This window comes from Carica papaya, chromosome 8, assembly GCF_054855325.1.
Source record: "Carica papaya isolate Zhongbai chromosome 8, ASM5485532v1, whole genome shotgun sequence".
Taxonomy (NCBI): Eukaryota; Viridiplantae; Streptophyta; class Magnoliopsida; order Brassicales; family Caricaceae; genus Carica; species Carica papaya.
Genome location: NC_142316.1, coordinates 30,767,834 through 30,792,728, shown reverse-complemented (window position 1 = coordinate 30,792,728; position 24,895 = coordinate 30,767,834). Strand labels below are relative to the sequence as shown.

Genomic DNA, 24,895 nt, shown 5'->3' with positions numbered 1-24,895 from the left:
ATACTTACATTCTTACAGTCGTTTTTTAATTTTTTTTAATCTAGTTTACGAATTAATTTTTGTTAAAATGTGTATTAATTTCTCATGAAATTATAAATAGTTTACACACTGTTAAAATATATTTTAAACATTTACTTGCAATGAATTTTGACGGCAAAAGAAATGCAAATTATATGAAGTTCGGATTCCACAGTATGTCGTTATTGTCAAAACTCAGAAGACACGGTCTTCTCCTTCCCCATTGTGTAAAAGCTTAAAACTTGCTGGCGAATCATGCTGTAATAACTGTAATGAAAATGGAGAAAGGAGTACGGAGATGTTTATTAGACATATCAGAATGGAACCCATCTCCTGGCGACTTCGCTTCAGCCCTCTCTCTTCTTCCTCAACACGAGCATTCCTCAATTATCGGGTCTCTCTCTCTTTCTTCTTTCTTCTTCCTTCTACTATCTGCAGATTTTGCTATGGAATTTCCCACAAGGGTTTTGATAATTGCAGTATGTTGATTTATTCCTTTAATTTCTCTAACTGATAATATCAGGATCAATTTCATTTTTTTAATACATATAAACTGTTTTATATTTAGAAATTTTGTATTGAAGCTGTTGCGGAATGCTGGAAATGTAGAAGCAGAAAAACATAGTAGCAAGATATTCCAGTTTCTGTCAATGGTGGAATATAAATAATCAGGAAGGGGGAATTTGGTCTAAATTTCAATTATATTAAACGAAAATATAATACAAAATTTTGAATGAAATAGGATTCTAATTTTAAGTCGATTTAATGCATTAAGTTGAGTTTTTCTTTTATATCTTTGTGCATAATGAGAATATAAATTGAGTTAAGTATTTTCAATTTTTTTATTGTGGGAATGAATACATGATTAAATCAAATATGTAAATTATAATTATAGATTTTCTTAATTAAAATTTTATATATTAAGTAAATAAGCTGTAGTTGTAAAATATGAATAGAGTAGGATTGACGGTATCACAGCTTAACATTTTCTCCTATAAACTTAACCTTCTAAGGTAATTGATCTCTAATCTTTTTGCCTTGAGGTTAAGTCCACCTGGTGTTTCTGTAAGGGGAGGATGGAACATAACAATTTCTTTGAGAGAAAAAAGATTCTATTATGAGCACCCAAGAGGGTGCAATTCAAAACATATACATAATTTACAACCTCCTATAACAGAAAAGATGAAAAAGATCCAAAATATCAACACAATCAAGTGAGGTGCCCCTTAGGCAAAGTACATACAATTCTAAACCAATAATCTGTAATATGATGAAAACGGGGAAGAGGAGTTGTAAAAAGCTCTCCTTTTACGCTTCTTCAATGGGATCAAAAATTAGAAAGAGGAATGATAAAAATAATGTTCTTTTTGTCTTGCTACAGAATATAACTTAAAATGGTATATTGTACATTTTGTTCAATTGGTATAAAGCTTAAGCTCTAGTAAACAGTAGCTAAGAGCAACTTTTATATGGTAATAGAGATAGAACTTCAGAGTGGATTCAAACTAATGGACTTTGCATGTGAATAAATGTTGTAGAAAATAAAATATGAATTTTATTAAATAATAGAGTCCTATATATATATTTTATGAATAATAAAAAGAAAACATTATTAGTTACATGAGATGGGTATTACTAATATACTATTTACCCTACTTAGTATACAAATACACTTCCCAACACTCCCTCTTAAGCCGAAGAATACATATTATCCATTTTCATCTTGTCATGTAATAGTTTAAAACCCAGGATTGCTCAACCCCTTAGTCAATCAATCCATAAGTTACAAAGTAGTGGACATGTACAGTGTGCATATCAGTCCATTATCTAGTTTTTTTTTTTGAAAAAGTGTCAGTCAACTTCAGTATGCACATTAATTGTTGACTTATCATTGCAATTGAGTCTTATAGGTCCATCTCACTAAATCTTTAAATCTTTCAAAATCATCTTCAACCATAGCTCACACACCTCTTGAGCTATGACTCTAAATTCTGACTTGGTACTGCATCGTGATACTACATTTTGCTTTTTACTTCTGTAAGTCACTAGCTTTTCTCCAAGAAAGGTGCAACATCAAGATGTAGATATTTTTTCGACTAATCACCTGCATCGTTATCATCAATATATGCTTCAAGGAGCAAACTATTTTATCTTTTTAACACAACTCCCATTTCCTGGAGTGCGCTTCAAGTAGTAGGGTATTCTAGACAGCTTGCAAATTCACTTCTCTAGGTTTGTGCATGAACTGACTGAGTACACTCACTGCATATGCAATATTTAGCTTTGTATGTGACAAGCATATCAAATTCCTTATTAGTCTCCGATACATCTCTTTCTTCGCTCTAGGGTCTTCCTCTCCCAATCCTATTTCGTGATTGGGATCAATTGGTATATTTGCAGGATTTCATGACAGCTTGTCAGCTTTCTTCAAGAGATCAAAAATATATTTTTGTTGAAATAACCGGATTTAGAGTAGGCCACCTCTATCCGGAGGAAATATTTAATATGTCAAACTCTTCAATCTAAATTCCTTAGTTAAGGATTGCTTGAGGACCATCTTCTCTCCTTCATCATTTCTTGTAATAATTATATCATCTACATACGCCATTATGGTTGTGACTCCCCCTAACTCTAAGTGTTTGATGAACAAGGTGTAATCTCTCTGACTTTGTTTGTAGCCCACAAATAGCATCACTCTAGTATCTCTCTCAAACCATGCTTGGAAGATTGTTTAAGTCCATATAATGCAATTTTTTAGTTCGCATATCTTATTCTTTTCTTCTTCTTTTAGTGAACCCGATAGAAATTTCCATATAAATTTTCTTTTCCATTTCCCCATGCAAAAAAACATTTTTCGTATCAAAATACTGTAACTACTAGTTGAAGTTAGGAGTTAGGGTTAGTAGTAAACATATCATATTCATCTTTGCAACTGGTGTAAAAGTCTTTTAACAGTAAATCCTGTAGATTTGGGTATATTCTTTAGCCATCAATCTTGTCTTTTATTTCTCGATAGCTCAACCAAGTTTATATTTGTTAATGAACACATATTTGCAACCTACAAGCTTTTCTCTTTAGGTAGATCCACCATTCATCAAGTCTGATTTTTTTTCCAGTATCTGCGTTTTAGCATTCATAGTATTTTTCCATTTCTTACTATTTAAAGTCTCAAATAATGTTTTGGGAATGGATGTTATATTCAGACTCATAAAAAACTTTTTGTGAGTTAGAGAACAATTTTCAAAAGACAGAAAGTTAGAAATTTGATAGAGTGAATGCTTAATGCATTCCCTAATCCCTTTCCTAAGTGCAATTGGTATATCAACATCAGAAGGACAGTGATTCTTAGAGTTTACCTCACTTTCAGTACCTTGCTTGGATTCTTGAACTTTGGATCAGAGTCAGAGTTTTGCCTTCTTAAGTACATCTAGTTAAAATGTGGATTCTATATGGGTCGAGGTTTAGACTCATCTTGTGAGATTTGAGGTTTAGGCTTATCTTGTGGATTGATCTTCTAATGAGATAATGAGCTTGGATAGAATAGGCACAATGGTAAGGATAGAGGAAGAATGTCAAGTAATGAGTCTTAGTCTCCTAATTTTGCCTTATTTTCTAGTATAGCCTCTGATACTTGCATCATCAGATATTTAGAAGTTTTTTGTGGATGGATGCTAATACTTATATCCTTTTGAGTGGATGAATATCCCACAAAAGCACACTTGATGGTCCTAGGGTTGAACTTACCTCTTTGAGACTGATATATGTGAACACGAGAGATAAAGTTATTGTAACTTGTACCTCTTGAAAGAATTTAGTTAGAACTTCCATCAGATTCCAAAATTTTAGTACTTTAGATGGTAACTAGTTAATACGATATCTGACAATTAACAGGTTTCCCTCAAGTAATGTTTAGGTACATAGTTTTGAAACAGGAAGGTGTATATGGGAGTAAGCAAGTGGCTATTTTTCATTCTGAGTATAGATACAAGAAGATTCCTGAACAATTCCTTGCTTCTAAAAGGAGGTTAAGGTCTGGTTAGAGTAATCTTGAGCATTATCAATTCTAAAACATTTAATTGTTACTCAAATTGTGTTTTAATTATGGTATAAAACTTATTTTGGGGCACGAGATGTATAGGGTAGAAGATTTTGGATATATTATAGACTACTTAACCAATATGTAACACACTTTTTGTTCATGGGTTAGACCCCCTTTGTGCTTTGTTAATATATTTTTTACACTTTTTTTATTTCAAAAAAAAAAAATTATGGTATAAAACTAGAGAATGATATAACTAGTTCAGTTTAATAGAAAAAATCAAGTAACCCGACTACGATCATCAAGAGATAAATAAATTACCGTGCCTTAGAGATGTTAGAAATATTAGAGCGACCTTTAACATCATTATGAATCAATTGGAAAGGAAAATCACTTCTTTTCTTATTAGGAGTAAAGGTTACATTTTGGTACTTTCCATTGCAGTGTAAACTTTTATTATTGCAATTGGAAAATAAAAGAGAAAAATGACCTGAAGGTTGGAGAAAGATGGGTCTCCTAGTCTCTTGCGGTACAATCATAATTTATTTAATGTATTGATAGAGAAAATAGTTATGAATAGTTAGGTTTATCCAGAAAGTATAACTTGTCCCGAGCCTTAACATGTCAAATTATCCTTCCTGAATTCCAGTCCTAAAATTCACAAAGAAAAAGATAAAAAATCACTTTCCAATTAAGGTAATGAGACAATTTGGTTACTAATATAAGATTTGTACACAGTTTAGGGACATGGAGAACATCCTTTAAGAGTGAAGTAGGGGTTGCAATTTATGGTTTTAATTCCTACTATGTGGTTAGTGAACCATCAAAAGTGGCAATTTTCTTATTACTAGAACACAGAACATAATTATTAAACAATTTAGAATAGTTGGTCATGTGGTAGGTAGCTCCTGACTCCACAATCCATGACAATGCAAAAGATTTATTTGAAGCATTTACACCATGGGAAATAGGAAATGAATCTGAATGTGCTATGAGACTTGTACATTTATGTTTTTCAAGTTGCTCAACTCAGATCTGCAATTACTCAGTTTTTGCCTTGAAATTACAGGTCTTTGTATTCTTTTCCTCCTAAGTTACATGTACCTGTTCCTGATTCTTCTTTTATTCTCAATCCTTACTAGAGGTGGTCAGCTTTCTATGAAAATTTTAATAACTTTTCTCTGGTGTGTCCTGGTTTCTTGCATAAGGTACACCAGAGATATTTATTGTTTTTCCTACTGGTAGCTGAGGTCTCACTGTGGTTTGGTTCTTTTCCCAGTTGATGTGGTCTGGAACCTTTAGTTACCATTGAAAATATCATTAATTGTGCTGAATTCAAGCATAACTTCTCTTCTACTTTCCTCTGCACTAATTAAGGATATCATCTCATTCAGGGATGATATCTCTTCCTTTCCCAGGATGTAAACTCTCATCTAATCATACTTCTCATAATTTCTGTCAAATATTGGTACGCCATATCTTTCTCAACAAATCTTTTCAAAGTTGCCACATCTTTGCTGTTCTTCACAATGATTACTATAATATTGATCAAGTTCTTGCCATAAGTCTTTTAGAAGGTTGCGATATTCTAGGACTATCTTGTTACTTTGTTTAGTTGTCCAGGCTTTATATTGTTAGATTATACATATGGGCTGGATCTTTTCTCTTATAATAGATTTCTCATATCAAATCTTATATTTCTTTTGCTATAGGCAAGCACATGACTGATTTACTAGTCTCTGGGGACATAAAACTCCAGACCTAGGCCATAATCATAGAAGCCTCCTCATCCCAAGTATCAAAAGTGAGATTTCCGACTTTGATCCAGTTCCAAGGAGATGACTTAGTTTTCCTTTGCTCTTGAGAGTGGTTCGAATCAGCTGTCACCAACTCAAGTAATCTTTGCCCTTGAAGTGGTAGATAACATGAATTGGCTGAAATTCGTTATTGATTGAGAAGTTTGTGCTGGTAGATTGAGATGTGACTTCTGATATCTTTCAAACAAATACTTAGGGAAGACTTGAATGATTGGGAAGTTTGTGATTATGAAGACTTGTTAAAGACTTTAGCTTCCCAACAAATTATTGATAGGCCTGACCGGATTTGTTGGCTCCTAGAAAAGAAAGAAAACTTCGCTGTCTGCTCATATTACAACTGTCTAGTTGCTGATGCCTCCGTTGGGTTTAAAAATTTCCCTTGGAAACAAATTTGGAAAGTCAGAGTTCCTCCTCATGTTGCATTTTTTGCTTGGGAGGCTTGTTGGGAGAAAATCCTCACCCTGGACAAATTAAAATCAAGAGATTTGACCCTGGTCAATGGCTGTCATCTTTGTTTAAGGGCTGAGAAAACTTGTAACCATATTCTGTTAAGGTGCTTTACAGCATACAATCTATGGTGTTTGGTATATGGACTGCTGGGGATTAATTGGGTTGTTGTGGGCTCGGTCTGTGAGGAATTATGGGCGTGAGATGGCCTAAGCATTAAGAGAAACATTGCTAATTTAATCCCATTGACGGTTTTCTGGGTTCTTTAGAAAGAGAGAAATGCAAAAACTTTTGAGGGTAAAGAATGTTGGTTTAATAGATTAAAAGATAGATAAATATGTTACTTTGAGATTGTTTTGTTAGATAATGATATTATTAGTGATATGGATTTTGGGAATGTTATTGATACTCTAACTATTTTGTAAATCTTTTGTACATGGACGGTACCTCCATTTGGTACCTTGTTAATATACATGTTATACTTTTTATTTCAAAAAAAAAAAATTAGGGAAGACCAAGTAAGAAGTAATAGGAGCAAGATTACCAGCTTGAATTTCCAAAAGCTAAGCACAAAGGGTTTTGCAGTCTGGTGATTGGTTGTGCAAGGCAGCGGCTGTGCAAAGCGGCATGCTATGCTGGGAGAAGCAGCAGCAGACAGGGGCGACCAGGGACAAACGAGCAGGGCTGTAGTTGTGCTGTGCAGGTTGTTAGGCACGCAGCAGAGGGAGCTGGGAATATGGCTGAGGCGTGGCTGACCGGACAGAGGCTGCACATGTGCAGGTGTATGGTTCTGGTGGCTGGTGGCTAAGCGGCTCTTCTGGTCGTGCAGTTTGGGTACTAGGGCCGGTATGAAGGCCAGTCTTGTAGTGGCCAGTGGTTGGAGTGAGGTGGTCGACTATGAAGGCTGACCCCTTTTGGGATTTTTTTATTTCAGCAATAAAGACCGAATATGATTTGTAAAAATAAAATTAGAATTTTTTAATTTAGAGATCTGATACCATGTGGAGAATGAAGTATGAATTTTATTCAATAGAACCCTACGCATATAAGTTTTATGAACAATAAAAAAGAAACACTATTAATTACATAAAAAGAATATATTACTATATGTTCTTTACCGTACTTATTATACAAATATACTTCCTAAAAAACTTGTCAGAATATAAATAATAGGTTGTGTCGGTTTCTATAATTGGACGATTATTTTAGTTTCTGCACTATATTATATTATGATCCTAGTGGAAGTTAGCTCTAAGAAATGTAAGTTAGCAATTCACATGTTGTTCATGACTTTTCCTTGTAATCTCAACTCTAGATTTGTGAGAATGGAAGACAAAAAACGAGCACTTGTGAGCCGAATGCTTCAATATGCTCTTGTGCACCAAGTGTTGGGACTACCATATGAGGGAATTATCATAAGTCGCACCTTAGAAGGGAAACCTTACCTGGTATGTCCTATGTAAGCAAATCAGATCTTGTCTTTTGATGTTCTAGATCAGATTTCATTTGGGTGTTAATGGTGTTCTTTCATATTTGGTCTGAATGCAGATCTAATGATGACCTTTTCTATTTAATGAGAAATAGGTTGGTTATGAAGAATATTTAACTAGGTTCTATTTATTCTATTTGTTTGAGAAAGTTTAGAATTTCAAAATACATTGGAATTGTATTTGCAGTTTAGTTAATTATATGAATATTTTGTGATGCCTCATATACCAGGTTGGTAATGTTGCTAACTAACAGATTCCAAGGCTTGCACCTTAATTTCGCAGTTAGCTCATCCTGATGTCGATCTGCTGTCTTACTAATTATAGCTTATAGATAAAAACCAATAATGTCTAACAGTGTTTTCTTACCTGTTGTGAAATCACACTGGTAGCCATAGAGGAGTTGCTAGTGTCTCGATGACTTTTAGCTAGTTACCTGGGTGACTTAGTCTTCCATTTGCATCATTAACATCCATGCATCTTATTTCTAGTTCTCTGAACATTTAATTACACGTCTCTTTTTCACTTCTTGATTAACATGTATTGTTAATAGGACTGCTATATGATAGAATATTTGAGGCATAAAGCACAAGTTTTTAGGCTAAGAAAAGGAGGGTTTCTAATCTGACCAATCCTGGTTTTTGAATAACTGAAAATCTTACTATAAGCCATATTTTCAAATTCCTTCCATTGTTGCATTGAATCTGAAAACTTGATAGATGGAATTATATTTCTTGCTGGTTATATTCCTTTTCCAGTTTTGGTTTCGCATGATAACACCAAACATTTACTAGAGAATTCATTTGGCCCATGTTTTCAGGAATGTGATAAGATTGGCTCAATGTTTCCTAATTTTAATTTCAATGTCTCCCATCATGGTGATTATGTGGCAGTATCATCTGAACCATTGTGCCTTGTGGGTTTGGACATTGTTTCTCCTATCATTCCCCAGGGAGAGACAGTTCCAGAATTCATTCAGAACTTCTCTTCCTCTTTTTCAAGTTTGGAATGGAATAATATAGTAACTGCTGGCGCTGACGCTGAAGTTCTACTTGAGTTTTACAGGTATGGCTATTTCATCTTAGAGAAATCTTATCAAGAAACCTACAAAAAGGTGCCCTTCAAACTATTTATAGAATAGCTTGCTTATTTTCCATCATCTATTTCTTTCTTCTGCATTCTGGTAATAATGTAAACAAGTTATCATCCTACATTATATTGTATAATAAAGTAGCCCAAATGTTTCATTAATTTAAAAATTTTTTGGACAGAGACCTGAGAATAATAGAAGGGAACCTTAGTTATTCCTACCAAAAATAAGTTAGGATGCCACATTTATGTAGATTGCCAGCCTTGTTTATTCTCTTTTCAATTTTTGAAAGTTTTGCTATCGGTACCCCTAGGCATGATTTAGTAAATGTGAACTTCTCTCGGTTAATTTATAGAGGCACATCGTACTATTGGTTTATGAACACAGATGGGAAAAAGAAGATTTTTTTTCTTCTTTATTTTCTGTTCTTTCCAGTTGGTACAAGATGCTGATTTTATAGAGTTGTATATTCTTATTTTATCTTCCTAATTTTAGGAGTAAATGACTACATAATTAATAGTAATAACTTCTAAAAATATATAACAATAAATCCTACAAATATGCAGAAATAATTCGTAAAAATATGCTGTAATTATTTTAGAGATATGTAGTCAACTATCTGATTCTTTTTATATATTTCTACATCTCTCTCAAATTGGTGCATAAATATTGATCATGCTCAACTTGTCAATGAAGGATTCAAACTTTGGTACGAAATGCTCATTGGTAAAAATATCAGTTGTTTGTTGCTTAGAAGTCACAAACAGCATACAAATAACTCTATTCTCCAACTTTTTTTTAATAAAATGTTTATCAATTTCAATGTGTTTTATATGATCATGTTGAACTGGTTTGTGCAATGCTTATAGTTAATTTGTTGTCACAAAATAGTCTCGTAGGTGATTCTAATCTTAGTTATTCAAGTTCCCTTTTAATCCATAATACTTCACAAACTCCATTTGCTATAACTCTATACTCAGCTTCTGTACTATTTCTAGTAACCACACTTTGCTTCTTACTTCTCCAAATTACTAGATTTTTCCATAAAAACGTACAGTAGCCAGAGGTTGGTCGTCTATCTGAAATTGGTCCTGTCCAGTTTGCACATGCGAAGACTTTTATGCTCATTTTATTACTCTTCTTGAACAACAACCCACTCCCGGTGTTCTTTTTAAATACTTAAGAATCTTATATACAGTTTATAGATATTTCTTATAAAGTGAATGCATATACTGACTCGCGACACTAACCGCAAAGGCGATATTAGGTCTTATAAGGGACAAATAAATGAGTTTTCCTATAAAACGTCGATATCTACCTTTATCAACTGGAACTTCATTAGGAGCATCTCCGAACTTTTGATTAGGATCTATGAGTGTATCACTTGGTTTGCAACCACTCATGTTCGTCTCCTCTAGTAAGTCAAGAACATACTTTATTTGTGATATAAAAATTCTCATCTTTGACTTTGTAATTTTCATACCAAGAAAATAGCATAAATGTCCAAAATCCTTAATTTTAAATTTTGAGGCAAGATGTTTCTTCAATCTACATATCTCGTCGTCATCATTCCCAGTAAATATTATATTATCCACGTATACAATCAAGAGAGTCATCATTCCATCACGTGTGTGTTTTGTAAATATTGATGATCAGATTGTCCTTGACTATACCCTTTGTTTTTAACAAATGTAGCAAATTTCTCGAATTAAAGTCGGGGAGACTGTTTTGGTCCATATAATAATTTCTTCAGTTTACAAACTTTTCCTCTAAACTTCTCTTCAAAGCCAAGAGGCGGATTTATATAGGCTTCTACTTCCAGCTCTCCATTAAAGAATGCATTTTTAACATTCAATGAAAACAGTGGTCATTTTAAATTCACAAGTATAAAGAATAACACTCGAATAGTATTCAATTTGGTAATAGGAGCAAATGTCTCATGATAATCAACTCTATAAGTCTTCGTAAATGCTTTTGCTACTAATCTTGCTTTATAGCATTCCAATGATCCATCTGAGTTGAATTTTACAATAAAAACCCATTTGTACCCAACAATTAATTTTCCTTCAGGAAAACGAGTTATCTCCCACATACCATTCTTCTTTAGAGCTTCCATTTTTTCAAAAATAACTTTCTTCCATTCAGGAACCTTTAGTACTTTCTGTATAGATTTAGGTTTATCCATACTTGACAATTGTAAGATAAAAATATGGTAAGATAATGATAAATTTTTATAAGATACAAAATTTAACAGAAGGTGTTGAGTACATGTTCATATTCCTTTCCTAAGAGCAATAGGGAGGTCTAAAGGGTTAGAGTACAATTGTTGAATGGGAAAAAGTTTAGACTCTACAAATTTAAAGATTGTACATGATTTTCCGATTCTTGCTATCGGATCAAATTCTTGCTTTGAGGAGACATAGATGCATCTTTCTTTCTTTGAATCGAGTTTCTTTTAGTGTAAGTTTTTTGCAACAATCTTTCATCATTGAAGAATGCATAATCCCTTGCCCTAGTGTCTGTTTTATGTTCAGCCACTAAGGTGGGTCCCCCGTGTTCCTTATCTAAGATATCAAGATTAAATATTACAATTTCACTATTTGTGTAATCATCATAATTTTTTTCAATTTTTTCATTTTCAAATACAAAGTCTTCAATTCTCTCCCTCCCCCCCTCCTCCCCCCCTCCCCCTTGAAGAGGACTAGAAAAGCTTTGAGATTACAAGAATGTAATATCTATTGTGACAAGATATTTTTTTTCTGGTAGGATCAAAACATTTATATCCTTTTTGTGTGGGGGAATATCCTAAAAAAAATACATTTTATTACTCGTGAATCTAAGTTATCTCTATTATGATTATGTATATGAACAAATGCAACACATCCAAAAGATCGTTAATGGTAAATTTGAGGTTAGTCGAGACATTGAAAAGCACTTTTTGAAAACTTTCATAGGTGTCTGAAATTTCAAAACCCTTGATGGCATCCTGTTGATAAGATATGTAACAGTAAAAATTGTTTCCCCCCATAAGTATTTAGGTACATTAGTAGTAAACATTAAGGATCTAGCTACTTTTAGAAGGTGCTTACTTTTTTTTTTTGCTATCCCATTTTATTGAAGAATGTCATTGCATAAGCTGTGATGAACAATTCTTTTTTCTAAGAAAAAAAACCCTAAAATTTTATTAAAATATTTATTTCTATTGTCACTTCAAGACACTCAGATTTTTGTTTGGAATTGGATTTCAACCATATTATAAAATTTTTTGAAAACATGTTATGTTTCAGATTTTTCTTTTAAGTAAATAGACCCAACTTACAAGTTTATGATCATCAATAAATGTTATAAATTATTTTTTTTTTCCAGAGTTTGTTAATGTCCTAGAAGAAACCCCACACATCACTATAAATAAGAGAAAAAAGTGTAGATGGTTTATATGGTTGAATAGGAATGGATGCACGATGGTATTTAGTTAATTGACAAATGTCACATTGTAATGATGATAAATCTTTATTATGAAGTAAGTTTATGAACAAATATTTTAAATATTGAAAGTTAGGATGACCCAACTTATGGTGCGATACGATTATTTCATCACTAGTAGAATTAAAGCATGCTCCAAGACTTGAGGACTTTGGTTGCTAACATAAAGAGTTTCGGTCATTAAAGTAATAGAGACCTCCATGTTCCCTGACATTGTCAATCATCATCCCTGTATCTTGATCCTGAAATTCATAACTATTTAAAAGAAATGTAGTACAATACCTTAAATCATGAGTTGTTTTACTGACAGATAAAAGATTGCAGAAAAGATTTGGAACGTGAAGGACATCATGAAGAACCAAATTTTAGAGATGACAAATTAAACATTTCCCAGCAATTGCTGAGAGTGAGTCATCGGCAATCTTAATTTTTTTATTGCTAGCACAAGAAATATAAGAAGAAAACAATTTAGAACAAACTATCATATGATCTATGACACCCGAAACCATTATCTGTAGATAAAGGAAAATAGTTGATACATTAAAGACAACAGATTAAAGATAATTACCTTTCTGGGTTAAGGACAAGAAGAAGGCATAGGATTAGAGAATTATGTGGATTGAAAAAATATATACAATTGTTCTAACTGTTCCTTACTGAATGAAGGTGTTGCATCAACAGTTTTTGTGTTCCCATTCTACTCAGTGATGGAGTGAAAGACCTTTTTGGAACTGGTGTCGCTTATCTTCACTGTTTCAGGCATCGTGATTTACACCATCACCACAAAAAAACTAAACAAAAAGGAGAATGATAGAAACAAGAGGATGGAAAATATATATATATATATATGTATTTAGGCCAAGCTAGCTAAGCCATGGCTTTGATACAATGAACGCAGATGGCAAAAGAAGATTGCTTTGATACAATGAACGCAGATGGCAAAAGAAGATTTTTTCTTCTTTATTTTCTGTTATTTACAGTTGGTACAAAAGGTTGATTTTATAGACTTATACATTTCTATTTTACCTTCGTAATCTTAGAAGTAAATACCTACACAATCAATAGCAATAACTTCTAAAAATATACAACAATAAATTTTAAAAATATGCAATCAGCTATCTGATTCTTTCCATATATTTCGACAATTTATTATCATAGTGCAAGTTTAATTAACGTCCTAATGAGAATATTAGTATTATTAGATGGTTTCCTCACTTCAAGGAGATATCAGTTTTCATAAAGTTGCTTGATGTATTGTATTCTATAGATTGAGAGGAAAGCGAAGAAAAATATTCTAGTTTTTAAATTTTTTTTAATTTTTTCATACATTATAAGGTCTCCTACTTATAGTATAAGGTGATGTTATTTTGCTTTTTTGAAAGAAAAGTGTAAAAAGTATTGATGTAGGCGCTAAAGATCCTATAGATCTTCCTAGTCAATTATTCCTTATTTATTATAAATCTTCCTAGTAATTATTTCCTATTAATTACAGAAATATAGTTGGAGATTAAATTAGAAAATAAATATTAAGAATCTAGACAAAATATGTTAACATTCACTCTCAAGTTGGCATGAAATATCTTCTCTTGCCAACTTGGAAACTAAACTGTCAAACTATTTCTTATGGAGCGTTTTAGTTAGAATATCTGTCACCTGATTGGTAGATGAAATATGAAGCGCACAAATGCTTCCATTATCAATATTCTCTTTGATGAAGTGCTTGTTAGTCTCCACATATTTTGTTATGTCATGGAGAACAAGATTGTGTACAATAACAATTGCTGATTTGTTGTCACTGTATGCCTTGATCGGCAGTGGTGTAGAGATCTTTAGTTCTTCAAGAAGTTTCTTTAACCATAAAACTTTACAAATTCCTTGAGCAACAGATTTATTTAGCCTCGGCATTATTTTTGGCCACCACATTTTTTATTACTCCATGTTACCAAGTTTTCCTCGATAAAGGTACAGTATCCTGATATTGATTTTCTATTTGAGACACTTTCAGTCCAGTCTGCATCCATATAAACCTCTATTTGTAGGTAATTATGATTTCTAAAGAATAATTCTTTACCAAGAGTTTCCTTAAAGTACCTAAGGATTCTATAGACTGCTTCAAAATGCTTTTGGTTTAAAGAATGCATAAATTGACTTACTACATCTATTGCAAATGTAATATATGGCTGAGTATGTGATAGGTAGATTAGTTTACCTAAAAATCTTTGATATTATTCTTTATTCACCACATCTTTTGCTTTAGCAGCTCGTAACTTTATGTTCGATTTAGTGGAAGTCTCGACTACCTTGCATCTAAATATACCGGTTTCACTAGGTAGCCCAAGAACATACTTGTGTTGATTTTCAAAGATTCTTTCCTTGGATCTGGCAAGTTTCATAGGAAGGAAGTACATTAAATTTTCTAAATCTTTAATCTCAAATCCCAGCTAACTTCTTGTTTAGGATTTCAGTGTCTTCAAAATCATCAATATAGATGATAAATATGACCAACTATCTGATTTTGAATGTTTATAGAACATGGTGAGGTCAGTTGACTCTAAGAATATCTATATCCTTCGCTATCTAATTGAATCCTTCAAACCAGGTTCTTGGGTATTATTCAAGTCCATATAAGGATTTTTTTAATCTACAAACTTTTTTTCTCACGAGATTCTTTCAAATCCAGGCAAAAGATTCATAAATACTTCCTCTTCAAGGTTACTATTTAAGCAAACATTCTTTACATCAAGCTAATATAAAGGCCACTTTCTTCCTGCTGCAATGGAGAGAAGAACTCGAATAGAGTTGATCTTGACCATCGAAGCAAATATTTCTTACTAGTCTATTTTGAATGTCTGAGTGAACCCTTTCGCTACAAGACATGTTTTGTATCTTGCAAGACTATCTTTGGTGTGACGTGGTTTATTGCAATGGTCACCACATACTTGTGGTCTTTCTTTGTTCCTTTGCAGGTTTTGACAATTTTGCCTACTCGTATGTGCCTCTGCAATAATAAATACTGGACTTTCTGTTATGCTAATTGATTCATTTTTATTTCCAAGCTTGACATATCTTCAACTCTCCCCTAGACGAAACCTAGAGAAAACTTCATTAGTGGAAAGCAGGGGATTCCTCTCTATGATTCTTCCTCGGACTTAATCATGTTCAACAATGAGACTTGGAAAGAATTTAAAGATTCGATTTTCATAAAAAATTGTTTCGTACCAAATAAGATCATCAGGGTATTTCTATTTGTGATCATTAAAAAGATTCAGATCCTGCCAAACACGCTTCAAATAATTGAAATATTTTGTGACAGATTCATTACCTTGACGAATATCACTAAACTTCAAAGTGAGTTCATACATTTGGAATTTGTTACCCAAATCAGAGTACATATCGATAACATTATGCCAAAATTCCTTGGCAGTAGTGTAGCACATGTAACTAAAGTTATATCCGTCTCCATAGAATTCACAGTCTATGTCATAACCATTAAATTTTCTGCGTCCCAGGTTGCATGCGATGAATCCATAATGGTTGACTCTCGAGTAGTACTGATAAGGTAACCAAGTTTTTTCTCTTCCTCTAATATACATATGGATTAACTGTGACTAGCATAGGAAACTATTGTCATTGAGATGAATGGTGATAATTTGTACTAGATGAGTTTCAGAATTAGAGGAGACTTGAGGATTATGGGTTTGATTACATTAGATGGAGGCAAGAAGTGAGCACTCTGAGTTCCTGACATGCTTGGAGGTCGATTAACACTGTAATGGCTTTAGGAACAGCTATTTATGGTTTAGTAAAAAAAAAAAAATTCATGCTCGAATACCATGTAGATTGAGAGGAAACCAGAGAAAAAATAATCTGGTTTTTAATTTTCTCTGATTTTTTTTGTACATTACAAAGTTTCCTACTTATAATATGAGGAGATCTTATATAAAAAGAAATTAATTACACTAAGGATCCTACAAATCTTCCTAGTCAATTATTCCCTATTAATAACAAATGTTTCTAATAATTATAACTCTTCATAGTCAATTAATGCCTACTAATTACAGATACATTATTACAAACTAAATTGGAAAATAAATATTAATGATCAAATACAACTTTCAACTTGCAATGATTAAGCTTGGTTGGTGAGGATCCTTTTCAAGTTTTAAATTGTGTCATGCTAGAATTTGAGTTTAGGTACTAACTTGACCATAACTAGGTAGTAGATATCACACATACAAAATGAATGGCTGCACTCCTTGCAGTCATTTTCTTCCTTCTCTTTTAGAAGGAAGTCCCACTTTTCTTTGAATATTTTCGGCTTCATGTGCTTCTTTCATCTTGGCTAGTATTTATAGCTATTCTTAAAGTAAAACGTGAGGTGGTGTTAAGACCCTGCCATTTAGACTATTAATGGTTTAATGAATTTTTGAATGAAGAATTTGTTTTCCGCAGGTATTGGTGTCTTAAAGAAGCATATGTCAAGGCCATAGGGTGTGGACTGTCAATTGAGTTGGACAAAGTGGAGTTTCAGCATGATAGCTGGACAAATATATCTGTTAAAGTCAATGGTGTGATTATGACAAAATGGAGATTCTGGCTTGTCCTTCTCCAAAAAGGACATTTGGTATGTGTTAAATAGTTTAAGAAAGATTTTTTCCCATGAGTCTAGAAGTTTGTAGTCACCAATATATTGTCTTGATATCATTAAGATTGAGTTTAGTTAAATTTTAATTCTATGAAATAAGAATAAAAATAATGTACAAATAAGAACAAAAATTTGAAAGCAAATAATATTATACTTCGAAGTCAACTTCGTATCCACTTTAAATAAGATGTTTCTTTAATTCATTCCTTAAGAAGTGAAAATAAAAATTCCTTAACAAGTGAAGATATAAATCTATAATTCTACAGTTGAATATATAAATGATATGGTTTAGACGCTTAAATATAAAAATTATGATTAATTCTATGTTTTAAGTAATAAAAATTTAGGGCTAAAATGAAAATTTTGTGAAAGTCCACCATGCACTGGACTATGACTAGTGTTGAACTTTAAATATTGATATTGATGAAATAACAGATTTTCTATTCGTTGTTTGTTTTCCAATGATTGCAGGCATCCATTGCAAGGGGCCACCCAAGGTATGCCTGCAAGAGCTACAAAAGAGTGCTAACTCAAGTGGATTTCACTGAGGAGGAATATAACGAAGCTTTTCATCTTTCAAATCCAAGCTTCGTGTTGCGGACTGTAGAAGAAGTGATTGCAGTCTTAATGAAAGCAAAGACACCAGCTGATGACCAAAAAATTTAACGATATGGGCATATTAAGAAGAGAAAAGTGCAATCACATCTAGGACAAGCATTACCATTGGGTTTGTGGAGACATGACTGATTCAGCTATTGGATTTAATATCTGTTTGGAATTTTCCCACTCAATTCTTTGTTTAGCATCTGGGGGTTCCTGATCGTATAGGAAACGTCATCATTGAACCAAGATGGGGGCTGCTTATATTACGAAGACAAACTACACAGTTAACAGTTGAATCATAGAAGGAAGAAAGATTCAGGTAACTGACACAAGGTGGGGCAATATTTTTGGAAAGCTGTACATGTACTTCCTTTCGGGACAATGAAATGCTGCTTCTGAACAGATTTCTCTAATATGGTGTATAGTAGATTCAATTATAAACACCATATTTTTATTATTAGAAATGTTCCAAAATGGTAGAACTTATTCTGTAGCAGCCTCATGAAATGAAGTGCTTGCGTTTTGGGTCCTATAAGTTTGGCATAATTATGAGATGAACTTTGAGATATGTAGATAAAAAAAATTGGTTGCAATGCATCTTGCATTTTGTTTAAAGTTGTTCTGGCATTATCTTGAATTATTGATGGCAGTTGAAGAAGCACCTTGTCTTTCTGAAAAAATTGTTCTGACATTTTTCTTGAATAGTTAGAAGTGACTAATGAACTTTTGACTTTATTACATGAAGTCAAATGAGTCTTAGTCTTGGATCATAGGGTGTTAGAGTTGGGCGTGACATTGTTGGTATCATAATCAGATCTTTATGATAATTGTAAGAACACTTTCCTTAGTTTAGCCTTGTAAATGATCACTAATATAAACAAGGCTAGGCAAGTTTGGATTTTACTTTTTGAACCAAAGAAAATTAACATAGGTCCAAGTGTTTTTTTTTTTTTTTTTTAAATCAATTCCCAATGTTATATTCCATACTATATTTTGGCCCAAAAAATCGAGAATATTATCGTGAATAATATTTTTTTAAAAAAAATATTCTCAAACATTTGCAAATTTGCAAAGAATGCATATAAATCCACCATCCACAAAAGTAGAATAGAAATTTTTCTAAAACAATTACGTCCAAGATAAATATATAAAGAATAATTGATAAAACTGAAAAAATATACTATGCCAGCATCCTTGCAATCTTCATAGTAGTAGGTGATCATTAATTTGAAGATCATATTTTTAATATTATGCTCGAAATTTGAATTGCAAATAACTAACTCTACAAGCAATTCCATTAAGCCATACTGCCATGTTGATTCTAGCATTTTTATCTTTATTTTTTAAAAAAATTGCTCTTAATCTGTTGTACAAAATCACATTGGATTAAATTTCTACTTGCAAATGTGATTAACAATCATCGTCGATGGTTCAATTAATGAATAATATATAATTCAAATAACGTGAGATTTTTATCAGACTTAATTATTCAATTTTGAATCTCAGTTTCACTAAATTGAAATAATAATAATAACCCAACTAACCCCATATTCTCATTACTAAAAAGCCAGAATGGACTCTTATCTTGTCAAAGACAATCTAGTATCTAAAGTGCTTCCTAATCCAATGCGGATACACAACCCTAGAATCTATCCTACATGGATAGTTATAGTTTCTAAGTTGGCTGCAACATCTATATGCATGTGCATCAGAGTTTGAGAGAACTTAAGGTAAATTGTTTAAGTCTTATTTTAAATTACTAAGATTCCATACCCCATAGTTCAAATAATTATACGTTTCCAATTAATTCCATAAATGGAGTTAATTAATTCAAAATAGCCTAAAGGTAATAAATGTAAAAGGACAGGTGATTATGAATTTTTTTGTTTGCTTTAGAAAATAAATATACATAACTTTTCTCTAGCCGAAAGTTATAAGTACAAGTTTCTCCTCTCATTTTACTCACATTTGGAATAATGGAATCAGTAAGAAAGCATTTGGAAATAAATTAAAAAAAAAAAAAAACTGACATTTCCTTTTATCAGTGGCCTTTTTTTTTCCATGTCTTTTCACCATGTTGGCACAGCCTTAAGCGTGGCGTTCCCTTCAACATGAAATCCATGGCTCAGAAAACATCCACAGGACGAAAGCTACAGCCTCCCCAAATGATGCTTGAGCCCACTTAGTCTGAAGCATTAAAAGCGCCAAGAATTATCCGACGCAACAAAGGTAACAAGAACTACCAGGTCTTCAACAAGATAAATCCATATTTCTCTCCACCTAAGAAAAGAATGACAAGCTATGTTTGGAATAAAGCAAAAAGCTTTATAGAATCTATTTAAGAATTTAAACTTAATTTGACAAGAAAAAAATGAAATTTCTGTTAAAAAGTGATAAAAATTAACTCATTAATAAATTCCCATAAAATAAGAATCATGCATTCTATATTCTTTTTTTTTTTTTTTGTTTGAAAGAAAAGTATAGAAATGTATTGATGAAAAGTGCCAAGGGAGCACCGCCTATGTATATATTTACATATCGACGAGTATATTTACAATGGAAGCAAAATCCATATTACTATCAATATCATGCTCAAGTGTGGTAGAGCCAAAATAGTGAAACCAATTGTCTTTTAATGTATTGAAATCTAATTCTTTTCTGTCAAGCATGCTTGTTTCTTTCCTTCCAAATGACCTAGAAAACGGTAAGTGGAATGAGTTTGAAGAGCTTGTTTCTTTTGCTAAGACCTTCCCAAGCAAGAAGTTCCCCAAATACTCTTTTTGCCATAACCCAGTAAAGCCCCAGCAGGCCAAGAATCATCGCCCAAAGATTGTAGGAAAAAAGGACACCAACTTAGAAGATGATTACACGATTCAGGACCCATTTTACAGAGAGAGCATCTATTTGCAATAGGAATTCCTCTTCTCATAAGATTATCCAGAGTAGGAATTTTTTCTTTAGCAGCCTCCTAAGCGAAGAAAGGGATTCTAGGTGGAGCACCAGATTTCCAGATGATTTTAGCTGGAAACTTCCTATGAGTTCTGTAAATCCGGCTATCCAAGAAGTCATAGAAGGAGCTAACAGTGAAGTTGTCGTTCTTCTTGTGTTTCCATCGCAGCTTATCACCATGATTTTTAATTTGTACGTGCGACAAACAGAGAAGTAAAGTTTCATACTCTTCGATTTCCCAATCCTGAAGGTTTCTCGAAACAGTAATGTTCCATGTATTAGGACTATCCGAAGGGACAACCTCCTCCACTAGTGCAATCTTGAATTTGGAGATGGCATAAATCTGTGGAAATCTATCATTGAAAGCCTCCGATATGCACCATGTGTCAAACCAGAAATGGATTTTGCCACCTTTGCCAATAATCCATTCAGTACACTCAAAGAAAGTCGAGCTGATGTTCATGATATTTCTCCAAAGACTTCTGCCATAGATGTGTTTTTTAATGTGGAAAATTCTTTTGATTACCAGCAAACCATTTACACTCAATAACTTTTTTCTAGAGACTTTTTTTGTCATTCCAATATCTCCAAATCCATTTTCTAAGAAATGCTTTATTTAAATCAATGAGAGATCGCAACCCCAAACCGCCATCACTAACTGGATTTTTTATTTCTTTCCAGTTGACCAGGTGATATTTTTTCTTGTCATTGTCTACATCTCCCCAAAGGAAGTTGCATTGAATTGATTCAATCTTTTGTACCACCTTGGAAGGCATATTGAGTACTGAGAGTTGATAGATAGGCAAGTTGGAAAGAGTGCTTTTGATGAGAGTTAGTCTGCCCCCTTATGATAAAAATTTCTTTTTCCAAGTGGCCAATCTGTTCTGAATCATGTCAATTACTGGGTCCCATATTTTGCTGTCTTTGTGTTTTGCACCCAATGGAACACCGAGATAGGTGACAGGTAGAAGTGACAGTCTACACCTGAGAATATCCTTAAGGGAATCAACATTATCATCACCAGCACCCAAAATAACCATTGCAGACTTGTGGAGATTGATTTTTAAACCAGAGACGGCTTGAAAACTTGATAAAATGTTTCACAAAAAAATGAGTGAGTGGATCTCCGGTTGACAAAAAATAAGAGTGTCATTGGCAAAGAATAGGTGAGATATTTCAATTGTTTTGTTCCTAATGCCAATGGTAACGCCTTTGAGCAACTGCAATTCTTTAGCTTTCTCGATAAGTTTGTGTAAGGCCTCCATAACTATGATGAAGAGGAGAGGAGAAAGAGCGTCCCCCTGCCTCATACCTCTAGAAGCAGTAAAAAATGAGGAAGGTCCACCATTAACCATAACCGCGAAACTGGAGGTTGTGATGCAGAATCTTATCCAGCTTCTCCATTTCTGGCCAAAACCCATTCTTTGAAGCAATGTAATCTATAAAGTTCCAGTTTACATGATCAAAAACTTTTTCCATGTCAAGCTTGCACAGAGCACCCCTCTTGTTGTGTCTAGTGGTTTCATCAACGATCTCATTAGCAGTCAAGATGGCATCATAAATTTGTCTCCCATAAACAAAAGCATGTTGGTATTCACTAATGATTTTGTCAAGCACTTTGGATAGCCTTTTGGCAAGAACTTTAGATAATAATTTGTAGATACACCCAATTAGGCTAATAGGCCGAAAATCATTTATTTTCCCCAGGTTGGCATGTTTTGGAATCATGACCAAAAATGTGGAGTTAAGGGATCTCACAAAGGTATTATGATTGTGGAAGTCATTCAAAAATTCAAGAATGTCACCTTTTATTGTACCCCAAAAAGTTTGGATGAATTTGAAGTTGAACCCATCCGGACTGGGGGCTTTATCCCCATCACATTCCCGAAGACAGTCTAAAATTTCATTCTCAGTAAATTTTCCTTCTAACTGCTCCTTTTCTTGCTCAGAGATGTTGCTAAACGATAAGTTGTCCAAATTCGGTCTTTGTTCATGCTGTTCAGTGTATGATTTCTGAAAATGGATTTTAGTACTTTTCCTTAGGGCCTCATTACCTTTAATTCTGTTGTTAACGAAGGTAAGTTCCTCCACGAAGTTGATTCTTCTTCTATGATTAGCCAACATGTAGAAATATTTCAAGTTTCTGTCTCCATCTTTAATCCATTTTTCTCTACCTTTTTGTTTCCAAGATATGGCTTCTAAGTGCAGTTTGTTGGCCAGCATAAGCTTCAGATTCTTCCTTTTTTCTCTTTCATCAGTGGAAAGCATCGAGTGATCTTTTTTATCAAGATCATCAATTTCCACCAGGATGTCGTTGATGCCTTCTTCTTTCTTCCTTCCAGTCTCCTTAACCCATGTTTTTATAACAGCTTTGAGATTTTTGAGCTTTGAGATTTTTTAGCTTAGTGGCAATTCTGTAGCTGCTGGTGCCCTTAATACTCATTTTATTCCAAGTATCAGCAACCATTTTTCTGAAACTGTCCAGCTCCAGCCATTTGTTATCGATCCTGAAGGGGACGGGGCCCCATTGAATCCCATCCGAAACCAACAAAATGGGAAAGTGATCTGAAGTTGGTCTGGCCAAAAGTTTCTGATTTAAATTGGGGAGAATCGCAAGAAGATTTGTAGTAATAAGAAACCTGTCAATTCTTGAAGAAGAGGAATGTTCTCTCAGGTTGTTCCAGGTCCATCTTCCCCCCATTAACGGAAGATCATTAAGGTCCATACTATCAATAAGTGTGCTAAAATCATCAATATCCTTAGAGTTCGTAGAACCACTAGACCTTTCAGAGCTTTTCAAAACCATGTTGAAGTCAGCCCCAACAATGCCCATATCACCCTAGGAATCTTTAATGTGTTTTAGTTCATTCCCCAGCTTGATGCGTTCTTCACAGTTTCCTCTGCAATAAACTCCGGAGAAAAACCAAAAATCTTCGTTAGATAAATTAGAGAAAAGGCAGGAGAGAGTGATCTCACCTGGAATAATGCCATGACAATTGACTCGATCATTTCTCCACATAATCAGAATGCCGCCAGCAGAGCCCTTGGCCGGAAGGTATTTCCAGTCAATATTATCTGCCTTCCAAATGCTACCTATAATTTTTTCATTTATGGATTCCATTTTGGTTTCTTGTATACAAATGACTGAAGGCTTCCATCGGTTAATGCATCCTTTGATAATTGTCCTCTTCTTATGATCATTTAGCCCCCGTACATTCCATGATAATATTTTATCAATCATTTGGAAATTTGGATATCATTCCCACCCTCCTTGTTCCTCTTGCTGCGCCCTTCATAGTAAATTGAGGACTGTAGTCTTTTGAGTTCTCTAGAGCCACCATTTTTCTGCTTCCTTTTACTGTGCTCCAGCAACATGGGCTCAGAGTTGATGTTTTCCTTTCCGATGAACCAATTGACAATGAGCGGTTTTCCGTCAATAGCTTGCTTCGGAAACGAAACTCCGAGATGCCAACTGATGTACAAAATGTTGTTACAAAGCCAGTCAAAGAAAAGTTGGGAATCTGACCTTGGATTGTCGCTGATAAGCTTGTCTAGGGCTCGGCAAATATCGGTTAAGGTGTTTTCATTCCTGAGCTGCGTGTTCGTTTGTGGCACCTCAGATGTTTGATGAACTACTATCTCAGCACCCGTGGTAGATCTTTGTTCCTCTTCCAGAATCTGAGCACTATTCCGAAAAGATGGAGAGGAATTCCAAGCGTTAGAACTGAAAGCTCAGGCAGTCATGTCTGAGGGCTCATCACCAGCAGGAATGTGATTCAAGTTAGGGCACGTATGCATTTCTCTCCCACTTAACTTTCTTTGAGAGAGCCTTCGAGCTGGCTTGCTTACTCTTTGCACTACTTGGCCCAGCGTGATTAGTCCATTTCCCTTTCTCAACCCAAGTGTATTTGGGCTTTTTTGTCTGCTTCGTGACCCCCCTCCTGCTAGGTTGTTGGGCCAATAGCCGGTTCTGTTCACTGATAGTGTTGCCCGCCATTCCATCGAACTTTGGGGATTTTTGAATTTCGAACAGCGAGTCGTTTGGGAATGGGTCGGGTCGCGTCTTTTTCGCCCAAGAAGGGTTCTTGTTGGGTGCTGCTAAAGTTGCCGCATAGGATTTCTCTGTTGTTAAAAGTGGGAAATGAGTATTGTGGTTGCATTTTGGACAGCAAGAGATGATAGAGGCAGGTTTCCCAATTGACATAAGTGGAGGGTTGGCGGATGATATTTGTGGGGCTGTTGGAGGTTTCACAGTACCGCCATTTGGAGAAAAAGGATTAACCAGGGGTATTTCAGCGAGTTCAAAGATTGATTTCA

At 34.0% G+C, this 24,895-nt stretch overlaps 2 protein-coding genes across 8 annotated transcripts in view; one reads left to right on the top strand and one right to left on the bottom strand.

Moving 5' to 3' along the window:
• Nucleotides 1–154: 154 nt before the first annotated feature.
• LOC110822649 (uncharacterized) lies at nt 155–18,244 on the top strand. Of its 4 annotated transcripts, none has more exons than XM_088208926.1 (7): nt 155–412; nt 7,637–7,780; nt 8,629–8,922; nt 12,692–12,787; nt 15,891–15,940; nt 16,834–17,005; nt 17,498–18,244. In XM_088208926.1, the coding sequence occupies exons 2-7, from the start codon at nt 7,772–7,774 to the stop codon at nt 17,690–17,692; spliced, it is 816 nt and encodes a 271-aa protein (XP_088065052.1). In that variant the 5' UTR covers nt 155–412; nt 7,637–7,771; the 3' UTR covers nt 17,693–18,244. The 4 variants fall into 4 exon arrangements, with proteins under 4 accessions (XP_088065052.1, XP_088065050.1, XP_088065051.1 ...); XM_088208924.1 differs by having other exon boundaries at nt 158–412; nt 7,637–7,769; XM_088208925.1 differs by lacking the exon at nt 12,692–12,787 and having other exon boundaries at nt 160–412; nt 7,637–7,769.
• Nucleotides 18,245–19,500: 1,256 nt separating this feature from the next.
• The window catches only part of LOC110822846 (uncharacterized), a 38,581-nt gene continuing 33,186 nt past the window's right edge, over nt 19,501–24,895 (bottom strand). For 2 of the 4 annotated variants that reach the window (XR_015813809.1, XR_015813810.1), the window contains one exon: nt 19,501–19,909. The gene's annotated coding sequence lies outside the window, so the exon portion shown is untranslated. The remainder of the gene's footprint in view (nt 19,910–24,895) is intronic. The other 2 variants (XR_015813811.1, XR_015813812.1) reach the window with 1 other exon arrangement.

Bases quoted from the DNA above. Each gene is read 5' to 3' on its own strand.
- LOC110822649 (XM_088208924.1), top strand. From the start codon at position 291: ATGAAAATGGAGAAAGGAGTACGGAGATGTTTATTAGACATATCAGAA. The intron at 8,923-12,691 runs GTGCCCTTCAAA...TTTTACTGACAG, and splicing joins ATCAAGAAACCTACAAAAAG to ATAAAAGATTGCAGAAAAGA. The intron at 12,788-15,890 runs GTGAGTCATCGG...TCTGCGTCCCAG, and splicing joins TTTCCCAGCAATTGCTGAGA to GTTGCATGCGATGAATCCAT.